A 13,127-nucleotide genomic window follows, 5' to 3' on the forward strand; every position below is an offset into this window, starting at 1 on the left:
CTAACAGCAACCTGGGCTGGAGGGCCTCTTGCTGTCCCGGGTCTCGGGTGGATGTCCCTCCATCCCTGTAATGAGGGGAGAAGTCACCTGGCATCAACCAGGCACCTGCAGCTGATGGGGGTGGGCGTCTGAGCTGGCAGGTGGGCAGGGAGGCTGCAGGCTGGAGGTCAGAGGGATGGGGGAAGGGGCAGCCAGAAGCCAAGAGCAGAGGGCGATGAGCCAAGGGAATGGTTGAGTCTTGGGCCGGAGGGTGGTGGACGCGGACTTCAGGCTGAAGCCTCTCCCCAGCCCGGCCCATCACCTGCACGTACGGATGATGTCCCCGTCGCCGACCTGCGGCCGGGCACTGCTCCTCCGCTCCAGGTCCTGCAGCACCGAGCGCTCGAAGGCCAGGGCGGCCACACGGCTGAAAAACGCCTTCACGTTCTCCCCTGTGGGCACGTACAGCCATGACCCCGGCCACCTCTGCCCCTGCCCATGGATGCACTGGGGGGTGGGGGAGCCAGCGGTGCGGGAGCCAGGACAGCCCCCCACGCTGTGCAGGGGATGGGCTCCCCACCCTGGCCACCTGCCCTGGCCACCTGCCCTGGCCGCTCCTGAAAATCTCTGAGCCTTGGTTTCCCGGCATCTACTCTTCCAATCAATTGCTACTGAGCACCCATGGGCCAGGCACCGAGCAGTGTGGGCCTGCTTTCCTGTAACCTTTGAGCACCTCTCCAGTGGGCAGCCATGAGGATTAGAGCCACTGGCCCCCATGTCCTCCGCCAGGAGGACAAGACCACCCATCTGGGCACAGGGCCGGGCCCAGCCCCCGACACACATGCTGCCCTTGTGCAGTTAACAACCTATACCACCGCACAGGGCAGTCCTTCTTGGCCCATAGGGAGCTCTCAGGGAACATGCTGTTACTCCAATTAGAGGGTGGGTTCTCACAGCCTCAGGGACACCGTCAGGAAGGAGAAGAGGGAACTGGACACGCGGGCTGCCACTTTTTGTGTTGGGCTGGAGGTGGAACTTCCACTCGCACTCCTGCTGCCTCACCCAACCCCCCGGCAGGTGTCCACGGTGGCCCCTCGCCCGGGGTAAGGGCTCCCAGGTATCATTCCCGAGTCCCCACAGCCTTGGGGCCTCCTGTACCCCAGGGAGTTATTTCATTTCATCCCCCCAACAACCTGTTTTCAAAATCTGTTCCTTGCTTCTCTGCATTTTCTCATTTTTCCTCAGTGAATCATATGGCTTTTATCATTTAAAACACATTTTCCCATTAAAAGTAAAACGAGATTGACAGCAACACCCCACTTCCCAGATGAGGATGATGAGGCTCAGAGGCGTTGGGGGCCGGGGTAAGCAGTGCCCGTGGGTGAGGGCAGCTCAGGGCCCGGGGACCCAGTGAGGCTGGGTGGGGTGTGGGGGAGGGCTGGAGGGCCGTGAGGGATGTTTGAGTGCCTTCTATGATGACACCTGGGGAAGGGAGGGACAGCCGGTCACGGGCCCCTCCCACCTGTACCAGGTCAGGGGCAGGAGGATGGTGTGGTTACAGGTGAGGCTGCGTTCCAACCCCAGCCCCACCACTGCCTCCCTGAGACTCTGGTCGTGACCTCACAGGGACGGGATGGATGTGCCCCACAGCGGCCGCGGGGGTCTCACTAGAGAACACAGGTGTGCCACTCCTCCCATCCAGGGCAGGGCCCCCACCCCCGATCACCACGGCAGCAGCCCTGCACCCACTCACCGGTCTTGGCTGACACGGACCAGTACTCGGCCTGCATCTCGTTGGCTAGGCGCACGGCCTCTGCCTCCGCCTGCTTGCACGCGGCCCCTGACTGGGAGAAGCGGCCCTGCTGACCCAGCTCCTCGGGCCTTGGCACCTGCCCACAGGTGAGCCCGGCTGTCCCAGGCGAGTCTGAGCGCCAGCGTCCCTCCGTGATGGGACGAGCCCCGAGCACCGGGAGCCGAGTGGCCCTGCTTTCAGACCCCCGCCTGCAAGTTCCCACGTAGGCACATACGAGTCACCCTCTGCTCCGCAAGCCCAGGCTGAAGGGGCCGTGTTTCCCAAGGCCGCCCCTGGCCCTGACCCGCTCCGCTCACCAGAAGGTCCTTCTTGGTCCCCACAAGGAACAGGAAGCAGGCGCCTGGTTCATTCTCCCTCAGCGCGTCCTCCAGCCACTGCCTGGAACATGGGGGACAGGCAGAGACGGCACCCACCCCCCCAGGGGCTGAGGAAGCTGGGATGGGGTGCAGCCCGGGTCCTCCCAGGGCCAAAGGTTGCAAGGAGGGTAGCTTGACCCGAGCTGGCCTCGGGGGCCTCGGGTGGGTGGGGACGCAGGGGCGCTGTAGGGGGAGCTGAAGGCCCCATCCCGGCCACGGCTCTACCCTCGCCCTGGGTGAGACCTGCACTGTCACCAACTGGAGTGACCAGCCTGGCCTCCGTCACAGGGCTGGAGATGCGGCTGTGAACACCCCAAACAAAAGCAAGGTGAAGGGGCTCTGGTCTGTCAGCTGATGAACCCTGGCTCTTTTTTTTTTTAATTAAAAAAAGTTTTTGGTTTTTTTTTTGGCTGTGCTGTGTGGCTTTTGGGATCTTAGTTCCCTGACCAGGGATCGAACCTGCACTATGGCAGTGAAAGCATGGAGTCCTAACCATTAGGCTACCAGGGAATTCCCAACCCCTGGCTCTTGCCCAGATCTCTGCCTGAGACAGCAAGTGCCCAGTTGTGTCCCCAGAGACAGGGCCCAGGCGAGGTGAATATGCCAGGCCCCTCGCCACAAATTAGTCAGGCTTTCAAGATGACAACAGCAGAGCACTGAAGCCAGCGTGCGCCATTCTGCGCTGGCCACAGGCCCAGCTGGCCCTGCCTTCTGCTGTAGCTGCAGATCTTGAAGGATAAAAAGGTAGCCAACAGTCATCGGCCCGTGGGTGGCGGATGCTGACCAGCAAGCTTGGTCACCCGTAGCCACTGTCAGGGGCCCAGCTCATGGCCCAGGTTTAGGGAGCCCTCCAGGCAGCTTTCTGGGCCCAAGGGTCCCACGGGGGCTGCAGAGCCCCAGACTTGCCTGGTGTGCTGCAGGGTCTGCATGTCAGTGAGGTCAAAGGCCGTGATGATCACTGCATGGGGTGGAGGGGGGAGCCAGGAGCTGGTCAGTGACGGGGGAGGCAAACACGGCGTGACAAGGGGACTCCCGCGGAACTGATGGGGGCGACGGATGCTGGGAGGGAGACACCCATGGCTGCCCTGGAGACCCAGCCCCCCACTCTGATCCACACCCAGTGGCCCAGCCACAGGGGGCTCCAGGGAGGCAAGGTGAGCCCCTGCGTTCAAATCTCCCCTCTGTCTCTTACGGCTGAGGGAGTGCAGGTGAGGCCTTGACGCTGAGAGCCTCAGCCTTCGTCTGTGACATGGTGAGGACCACAGCTACCTCTAGCTCTCAGGGTAGCTCTGAAGACTAAGTTGGGGCAGCTGTTTTAAAGCTCTTGGCCTAGGGCCTGACGTGGGGCAGACTTTCCCCCACTGGCAGCTACGGTCGTGCGGGCGATTAGCAACAACCAGCTTCAGAGGAACAATTTCTGAGGAGCAGCGTGGGCAGGAAATTGGGAGATGCGGCCCCCTCCCCCCAGCTCCTCTCATCACTGCCCTGTCTGGTCCCCTGTGCCCTGGGTGGCCCCATGTGGAGAGCATTCCTGGCCTGCTCTCTTCTGGCCCCAGGGGTGTGATCAGGGCTGGACGTGGGCCTCCCTCTGCACCTCGGCTGAAGGCTGCAGGAGGCCCACCCATGTGCCCTGCCCTGGCAGAGGGGCTGAGAAGTGAAGGAGGAAGCTGATGGTGGTGGTGACCATGGCCGGGCTGCTGTCTGCAGGGCTGTGCCAGGCGCCTCACGCCTTATTCCCAGGGGGTGTCATCCCCCTGAGAAGAGAGGCCACAGCAGATGTGGCAGAGCTGTTATTCCAATCCACAGCCGAAGTGCTCGTGGTTTCCTGTTTTTGCTTTTTTCAAACCTTAGTGAAAATGTGACTTTTAGCACCAGTACTGAGTGGACCTAACTGTACCTCGTCATCTGAGTCCGGTTTGGATGCCTCGGACCGCTTGCTCTTACCTCTCACTGAAACCCTTTCTCTCTTCTTCCTGGTCAGAGGAGGGGGCTTATGCTGCGGTTGCCTGCTGACCAGGAGGCCTGCCCAGGGCTGGGGCGCCCTCAACAAGGATGTGGTGGGCGAGGAGCCCCGCTGGCCCCCACCTGGGGGCCCACCTCCACTCCTCCCCTCCAGCCAAGCCCCGCCCCCCTGCTCCTGAGTTGACTCTGCTCTTCTTTCTGGGGTCTCTGCACAAGTACTCCCCACTCTGAGCACCCTTCTGAGCTGAAACTGGGGCTGAGACTTTCAGGTAGCACCCACCACCATGGGTCCCTAAAGCGTGTGGCTGCCGAGGCTGGCCTGGGCCCCGCTGGAAGACGAGGACCGGCCCCGTGTTTCCTCAGTGGCTCTCAGAGGACAGATTTGGTGCCTGCACGGAATACCTGGGCATCTTGCTGTGTGCCCAGCAGGGAATTCACGGGGAGCCCCTGCTGCACATGGTTGAGGCCCCACTGTTGCCGTCACCCGGCTACTCACCCTGGGCACCCCGGTAGTAGGCAGACGCGATGCACTTGAACTTCTCCTGTCCTGCTGTGTCCCAGCTGCGCCGTGACCGAGAGGGAGGGGGAGAGAGAGGGAGAGAGAGAGAAAAGGGGAAACGGAGAGGTGGCAGGTTAAGCCATTGATCACAGTGTCCACAGCCAGCAGGCTTGTGGGGCCCTGGGCCGGAGACCCATGTGCCCACAACAGCTGCATGGGTGCCACAAAGTGGCTGCTGCCAGCCAGCCAGCCCCACCCCCCGCTCCTTAAGATTCCTTCCTTGGGCGCCCATGGGGAACCCCCTCTCTGGATGCACTGTGCTCACGGGGGTGGGGGCGCGGCCTTAGCATTCCCACTGCCCAGATGAATGGAGCTGTAGCTCAGTCCCTTCCCACTGCGCCATAAAAAACAGAACGTGCTCCCTGATGTGGCTGCTCTCAAGATGTGAAAGTCCACCTGTAGAGGCGACCCCGGGAACGGGACTGGGGCTCTGCCACTTGCTCATGTGTGACTGGGGTGTGGCTCCACCTTCCCCGTGGCAGTGGAGGGGACGCTCAGCTTTCTGGGTGCGGTGCATTGTCTGATAAGGACATGGTTTGCTTCTCTGATCAGTTAGCTCTGGCTCTCTGGAGGAGCTGAGCCCTGGCTCCATGGGAAAAAAATGCAATAATTGATTAATGATGTCTGCCATGGGCACAGTAAAGATAGAGGAAGTTACCTGCTGAGATCTACTTGCCCTGGTTTAGAGCAAGGCTGTAGGTCAAAATGCAGGGCTGAGTCTGAAAATCCACCCTTTTTAAAAATCAACACATCAAAATTTAAGTTTTCTCAGTAAACTAACGAGTAGACAAGCCATGAACAAGACACCAATAATCTGAAATTTTTCCAAGCGATCCAGCATGATGCAGAACTGTTTGGCTCTTTCATTAATTCATTCACATTTCCACTTCTGAAGAATACTCTGGGTGGGAGCTGGGAGGGTGGCCTGGCAGTGGGGCCAGTTGATTGGCTGGCAATGGCTTCCGTGTAGGACAAGGAGAGGCGGAGCCCGGAGAGCCCCCTGCTTCCTCCTGGGTCCTCTAATTAGACACAGCTGCCCTCCGCAGCTGCAGCTAGGCTGCCCCCAGCAGCTCGTGCTGTTTCACTCTCCTGCCTCCTCATCCCCTCGGTCCTGCAGGCCTGTGTCTTCACAGCCTCTTCTGCTCTGGTCTGACCACGTACACCCCCTTGGGCGAGGTTTGGTGGTACCATCTGCTCCAGGACTGCACTGGGACTGGTCTCAGAGGAGCGGGCACTGTCTCGACACATTAGGAGCTGAAGTCCACAATGGGGTGAGCTCCACCATGATCACCGCGATCCCAGGCCCAGCCTGGGGCGTGGAGGCCCGAGGAGTGAATCCAGGGAGCAGGGGTGAGCACCAGGGAGAGCGCAGGAGGAGGGGACCAGACAGAGGCCCAGGGAATGCCAGCAGGGCCGGGCCACGCAGGAGAGGGCCAGGCTGGAGACCAGCAGGTGCCGGAGGAGAGGGGCTCTGGTGGGAAAGCATGAGGCTGGGGGGAGACCCTGGGCTATTCTGAGGGAAACTAGAGGAGAGGGGCCGAAGCCAGGGGTGTGCGTGTGTGTGTGTGTGTCCCTGAGAGGCCAAGGCGTGAGGTCTGGCAGGGAGGAGACAGACACACAGATAGAGGGAGAGAGACGGGGCAGCATCCGGCCCCAGTAAGGCCTGTGGACCGTGTGGCCTCTGCTAGAGCCCAGAACGCAGGGAACGGTTTTGGCCCCGTTTTCCAAGTGGGAACAGAGGCTGGAGGGCTGAAGTGACTTGCCGGAGGCCGCGCTGCTGGCCTGGCAAATGGGATCACAGAGGGCCCACAGGGAGCACCAGGGGAGGCTGGGGGCGGGGGCGGGCACATCAGGCTGCAGGGACTGGGGCAGCAGAGAGCCCAGCTTCACAAAACCGCCCGGGGCTTCCTGCCCGCTCGCCGAGGCCTTCCCCGGGGTCTCCGCCGGCGTCTCCGCGAAGCCCTCCACAACCATATGATGGGAAACAAGCGAGGCGCGGTGACTTACATCTGGAGGCTGAAGGGGATCCCGGCGACCTCAAAGCGCTCCATCTCAAAGTCCACCCCGATGGTGGCCTTGTAGTCGCGGTCGAAAACATTCCTGCAGAACCTGTGGGGGCCGAGGAAGCCATCAGAGCCCGCCCTCAGGGAAGACCAGGCGGTGACGGCCACGGAGACGGAGACGGGCCGCAGAGACAGGCTACGGGCGACGGAGCTGCCAGCGGGAACTCCGTGTGGAGAGAGGCTACGGCAGCAGGAGACCAACATGTGGGTCAAGGCAGTAAAAAGTACGGCATCTGCCGGCAGGGAGGGAAGGGAGGGGAGCCTGTGGCCCCGGGGGTGGTGTGACCAACGCCAGGCTCCTAGGACGCCGCACTCCCCGCGGACCCACCATCTCCCAGATTTCTTGCACCCCCTCCCAGCAGCCACATGGTCTCCACTACGACATGCGATGGAGCCTCCCGGGCCGGTGGCGCACCTGTGGATGAGGCTGGTCTTGCCCACGTAGAGGTCGCCGACCACAACCACCTTGGAGAGTTTGAGCCTGTGAGGAGTACGGCGCGGTGCTCTCAGGCGCGATCACGGGAGCATCTTTGCGCACACGGGCCCCTCCTTCCCTGCATTCCCCACTCGTGATGCGGACAGGTCACCTGTGACACACTCTGGGATGTCTGTCCCCCTCACTGGCCCTCAGAGGGGAGGGCAGGAGGACCTGCATTTGTTCTGGGGACTCTGTACCCCTGATCCCACTGGGTCCATGTCCCTCCGTGAGAATCACAAATGGGCACCATGGGAGGCTGAGTCTTGGGCTGAGGGAGCAGCGGGAAGAGCCCCAGGTGGGGCTGTGTCCAAGTTGGGTCACCTGCTCCAGAGCTAGCTGCTGCCTGGGAGCAGAGTAGACACGGCCCCTCCCTCGAAGACGTGGCCAGGTGAGCCGCACCAAGTCACCAGGTGACACAGAGGTGCCCTGTTGCTGTCTGCAGGTGGAGGAGACTGGTGGTTTGGGCGTGACCCACAGTCCCAGGAATGCTGCTGTGTGAGTGCAGGACACACACAGAGGGAGGGGTAGCTGCTCTAGGTGAGCAGGGTCCCCCCTCCCCAGGGAGCCTGAGAACCTCAGAGCCACGGCCCAGGCGTGCAGACCTGAGTCCACAACATGCCCCCAGCCTGCCTGGCCCTGGAACGCCCTCCAGGGTGATGGTGGTGTCCTGGCAGGCACACAGCCCCAGGCCCTGCACCCCTGCCTGCGTCCCTTACCTCGGCACTGCATCTGCGCTGCTAGTTCTGTGTGTGTGTGTGTGTGTGCGTGTGTGTGTGTGTGTGCGTGTGTGTGCGTGTGTGTGTGTGCGCGCGCGCGTCTGGTGTTTTGTTTTGTTTTTGGCTGCACCCATGAGGCTTGCGGGATCTTAGTTCCCTGACCAGGGATCGAACCCAGGCCCTGGCAGTGAAAGCACCGAGTCCTAACCACTGGACGGCCAGGGAATTCCCTGCGCTGCTAGTTCTGGAGCAGGTGGCCCTGACTCTGCTTCTCAGGAGGAGTAAAGGTGCTGCCGCAGGGCCACTGGGTTCCCCTGTGCCCCGGTTTCCTGGCCTTCCAGCACTGAGTGTGGGGAAGGGTTGGGAGCTCCTTGGTGGGAAGCCCCTGGTGTGGAACCAGCACTCCCCCAGCAGCCGCCGCCATGCTCAGCCCGTGACCATGGCCACCTCGGCCATCCTGGCCTCACCGTCCCCATGTGACTTGTGAGCTCAGCCTTCTCCCTGAACAGACCATGAGCCCCTCAGGATGCCTGGCGGAAGCAGGACCCTGCACCTGTTTGTTAAGAAGATGTGACCATGGCAGGACACCTGTGCCGCAGTGCCAGGCGCCCTGAGGCAGTGACAGGGCGCACACGTGCCTCTCCTTCCTGCGTGTGGCCTGGCGAGGAGCCCAGCATGGAGTTCAGGAGCACGATGCAGGGGGCACCCGCTCCGTCTGGGTGAGGGGGCAGGTGTGGTGGGGACTCAGAGGAGACCCCAGGGACCCAACGCTAAGTCTGAGGCCTGAAGGGCAGGAAATGCTTCTGGAGGGAACAGCCGTGCTCAGACCTCGCTGCTGGCCTCACCGAGGGGGGAGCTGTTCCTACAGCAGGTGCGGCAGGTAAAGCCAGATAAACGGCTGATGCTCCTCAGACCTGTATGGGGTGGCGGCGCCCGCATCCACACACTCACACGTGCGCTCGACCCTCCCCACCCTCCCCTGGCCAAGCCAGCACTCACCCGACGGTCCCCGTATTCCTGTGTTGGCAGGCGGCGCTGACCTGCCCGTGAAAGTGCTCCCGGAGCTGCAGGCAGGCGGCGGGCGTGTACCACTGGAAACAAGACAGACAGACAGACAGGTGGGCACATCACCCTGCAAAGCTCGCCAAGCGGGCAGCAGCCTCCTTCCTGAGCCTCTGTCACATCCGTCCTCTACCTTGTCAGCGACTCCCAAGGCTCCAGGATCTTGTGAGCCCCGAGGAGGAGCAGTGGGACCAGGACACACCAGGGAGCCCAGGTGGGGATCCAGAGAGCTGTGTCCCGCTGGGGGCAGCTGTGCCCTTGCTGCGGGCGTATCAACCCTCTGTCCCCTCTGGGCCTCTTCCAATGAGAGGAGGGGTGGGCTGTAAGGGCCCTTTTAGTGCCAAGATCCTCCTACACCTTCTATGGATCTCTGATGCCATTTTTATTTTTAAAATATGCATATCTGTGCATGGAAAATGTCCTGGAAGGCACTTTCATCTTCCATATTTTTCAGAAGGCAGAACTGGGTAGTGGTCTAAGAGCAGGGCCCCTGTGTCCACCCTCAGCTGCTGTGTGACCCTGGGTAGTTGCCTCATGTCTCCGAACTTCAATTTCTGCATCTGGAAAATCTCAGGGACTTGGGGGCATAAAACGAGGTTATATTTGTGAAGCCACCAGTGCAGAGCTGGTCTGGCACATACATACTAAGTGATCAGCAAAGACGCCATGACACATCGGATGCAGGTTTGTTCTATAATTAGAAAAAATGATATTAAACAAATGAAAGGTGACCATTACATTTTGCAGTCAGATTGGCCAAGGCTAAGTGTGGGGCATGGCCAGGATGTGGGAGGAGGCCGAGCTGGAGACGGCTGCTGTGCTCTGCTGTGGTCCCTGGGCCACCCCTCTGTCCTTCAGGGCCCCTGCGGCTCTGCCCTGGTCCACCTGCCCTCTCGGCTCTGTGTGACCAAGGCAGCAGGGACGGTGAAGGAGCTCGGCCAAGGGTGAGGGCGGGACCTCACAGAGCCCATGTCCTCATCTGTAAGGTGGGGACACCCCTCACGGCACCTCTTGGTCTGCTCACTGGAGTGGGCAGTGGGCAGTGCAGACGAGCGCTCAGCCCAGGGCCCCCGGCCATGCAAAGGTGTGTGGCCACCTCTCGGGAAAGCTGGCTGCTTTTCCGTCCACTTCCGCGTCAGTGTCAAGTTGGGGGCTGGCCAAGACACGGCGGTCAGTAGAGGGGTCCCAGGACTTGGGACAGATTGGAGAAGTGTGCTAGGGAAGGCTGGCAGGAAGTGCACAGAGGAAAACCGAGGCACATGGGGTGAAGGAAGGACTGGCCCCATCTGACCACGAACTGCTTGGGTGTGAAGTGCTGTGGCCCTGGAGTGTGGGATGAACTTGGCCACAGGCAGTTGGGGGAGAATCTTACCTTCTGTGGAAGCAGGGATGCCCTAGCCTGCCTCCCAAGGTGGGGAAACGTCAGAGCTCTGGAGTCGGCCACGGTTGGGTCAAGTCTGGGCTCCCACACGCCCAGCTGTGTGACCTCAGGCAGTCCTCCCTACCTCTCTGAGCCTCATCCCACTTTGTAATTGGGGTCCTTCATCCCATGAGACCCGGACTGTTTTGTGCCGATCACGCTTCCCTTCCTTTGGCTTTTTAACCCCAGTCCCCGTCATCCCCAGTCACCACTGTCAAGTTCAGTAGAGAAGCAGCTGCCTGGGCCTCTGATGAGATGGAAAGTCCTGGGGGCACTGTCCACGGGTCTAAGGCACCGAGGCTTTATCTGTGCATGTTGGAGACAGAACTCGGGGTTGGGGGGAAGGCAGGAGAGGGGGAGGAGGAATGACTGCGGACCCCAAATACCCAGAGCCTACCCTCCTTCCCCCACCGGCCTGGGCACAGATTTCAAGACTCAAAAGAGAGGATTTCTCCCCCCACACACAGCATCAACCACTGATGGCAGGATCTTAAGCATCCTTCCAGATACCCTGCACGTAGAAGCAAACACATGCATTTCTGCTCCTTTTCTCACACGTGGTGCTCAACAACTTACTTTGGCTCTCAGTGTGCATCAGCCCCTGAGAGGTGCTCATGCCTCCCCGAGTCTGTGTCAAGAAGCAGCATTTTGCTGTCTGAGCGGCCCCCTCTCGAGGACATTATGTTGTGTCTGACCTTCTGCTTTACAAATTGCTGCAGTGCCTGGCCCTGAGCATCTGCAGTGCTGGGAGACATTATCCCGCTGCTCCCTTGGGAGGCTGTGCAGATTTGCATCCCGTGCTGTGACTAATAATGGATTTTAATATAGATGGAAGAGAGCTGTGAGTTTCCAGCAAGGACAGAAGGCAGAATGGTAAGGGGTGAGAACTTTGGATTTGGTGTCAGGAAACTGGAGTGCTGTTTGATAATGTCATAATTAAAATGAGAAAAACAGTGACCACACTTGGGCAAGGGAGCTCCCTTTTACCATGAGCCAGACACCCAATATGAGAGGAATTATCCTTCTGTACCAGTGGCTCTGAGAGGTTGAGTAACTTGCCCGCGGTCACACAGCTTAATGACATGCAGGACTCACACCCAGGACAGTCTGACTGCAAAGTCTGTGCCCTTAACATCCATGCCACACTGCCTCCTGGTGTCACCTTTCACTTGCTGGCCCACCTTGGGCAAGTCAACACCAAGCTTCTCAAGAAGTCTGCTGAGTCCCTGGGGTCTGTCAGTGAGGCACTGACCTCCCCGATTCACCTGCTTTGTTTCCAGTGGTGAGTGAGGTGGGGAAAGCGGGATGAGGGCATGGTGTCCGGAGAGCAGTACACATATCAAAGGCTGGCCTAACGCCTCCCTACCTTAGGGAAGCTGGTGATGACGCGGTCCCGGCTCACCGTGGGCCCCAAAGGCATCACAGAGGACCTCATTCTTCCTGGGAGTCCTGTGGACCCAAAAGGGGGAAGAGAGTTAGGGAAACTGTGCAAATCCCTGGGGACTCCCCCAAAGTTGATACCTAACGTTGCAGTAGCTTTGAAAACAGGTCCAAGCCTCCTTCTCTGTCAGGAATGTCAGGATGCCAGGGGCCATCTCTCCAATCTGCAGGCAGTGTGTGTTGGGGCACGGGGGCGGGTACCAGGCCTGCCACCAGGCCTGGGAGTCGAGGAGACCTGAGTCTCCTGACCGACATCCACCAGGAGTGGCCCCTCCCTGAGCTCAGCTCTGGGCTGAGTGAAGGAGCACAGTCGTCAGGCTGTGCACACAGCCCGGGCAGAGGAAGTAGAGTGGGGAGGGCTCCTCAGCTCCTGCCCCTTAAGGGATGAAGGCTCTGGGTATGCAGGGCCCTCAGGGTTCAGCCCACAGGCCTTTCCCAGAACCACCACAGCCGGCACAGGGCCCCTCAGCCTATTCCACAGCCCCGGCTCCTTCTCCCTCCCGCCCCCTCCACACTGGGTGGCCTTGACCGAGAGAGAGGCCTGTGGTCCTCCGCATCGGACCGTCTCTCCCCAGACCAGCACTGGGGGCCCGGGGTGTGCGGCCAGGAAACGAGGAGGCCCGGGGCCCAGGCCGCTTTCAGGTTATGCAGTGGGAGGTGGGCGGGGGATCACGCGGGCGGGAGAGGGTGAGTCCGAAGGGGCGGCTGACTCACCTGCGGCGGCTGCAGAGGCTCCTGACGCTGCCTAGTCCGGAGGGTCCAGTGGCCGCGATCACCATGGCAACGAGCACCACACGGGACAGGCGGGCGTCTGACGAATCCGGGACGTCGGGGATGGGGCTCACAGCCAAAAGTGTTCCGCCAGCGTCTCGCGCCGCGATCACCATAGCAACCAGAGCCTCGCGGGAGACTCCGGGACGCGGCCCGAGCGCCGGTGATCACCATGGCAACAAGGGCGGGGCCTGGTGGGCGGGCCAGGTCGGCCATGGGTGGGGTCTGGGCTCCAGGGGCGGGCCTGGGCGGGGCTGACCGTGGAGAGACTTGCGCACCTGGCCTCCCTGATGTCGCCATGGCTGGGGAGGGTTGGTGGTTCAAACGTGGAGGGAATTATGTGAAGTGTTTAAGTACTTATTTTCATAATATAGCAAATGTGATCTTTTTCTTGTTATGTAACCTGCTTCCACCCTTGCTTCTATCCTATTCCCAGTTCAGCAGCCCCCAGGGATCCCTTGTTAAAACACAGATCAGATCATGTCAGTCCTCAGCTCCAAACCCTCCA

General features: G+C 60.7%; 1 protein-coding gene across 1 annotated transcript; it reads right to left on the reverse strand.

Moving 5' to 3' along the window:
- On the reverse strand, positions 1–12,199 carry RAB36 (RAB36, member RAS oncogene family). The gene is made up of 11 exons (XM_065889886.1): positions 12,155–12,199; positions 11,775–11,849; positions 8,926–9,017; positions 7,148–7,213; positions 6,677–6,778; positions 4,607–4,671; positions 3,051–3,106; positions 2,089–2,166; positions 1,733–1,823; positions 312–431; positions 1–65 (listed from the first exon to the last, which is right to left on the reverse strand). Exons 2-11 carry the CDS (start codon positions 11,841–11,843, stop codon positions 1–3), a joined length of 804 nt encoding a protein of 267 aa, XP_065745958.1. The 5' UTR covers positions 11,844–11,849; positions 12,155–12,199.
- Between the last annotated feature and the right edge of the window lie 928 nt (positions 12,200–13,127).

Source organism: Phocoena phocoena, chromosome 13 (assembly GCF_963924675.1).
Source record: "Phocoena phocoena chromosome 13, mPhoPho1.1, whole genome shotgun sequence".
NCBI classification, from domain to species: Eukaryota; Metazoa; Chordata; class Mammalia; order Artiodactyla; family Phocoenidae; genus Phocoena; species Phocoena phocoena.

Bases quoted from the DNA above. Each gene is read 5' to 3' on its own strand.
- RAB36 (XM_065889886.1), bottom strand. From the start codon at position 11,843: ATGAGGTCCTCTGTGATGCCTTTGGGGCCCACGGTGAGCCGGGACCGC. The intron at 6,779-7,147 runs GTGCGCCACCGG...CGGCCCCCACAG, and splicing joins AAGACCAGCCTCATCCACAG to GTTCTGCAGGAATGTTTTCG. The intron at 432-1,732 runs GTGAGTGGGTGC...ACGTGCCCACAG, and splicing joins GTCCGTGTCAGCCAAGACCG to GGGAGAACGTGAAGGCGTTT.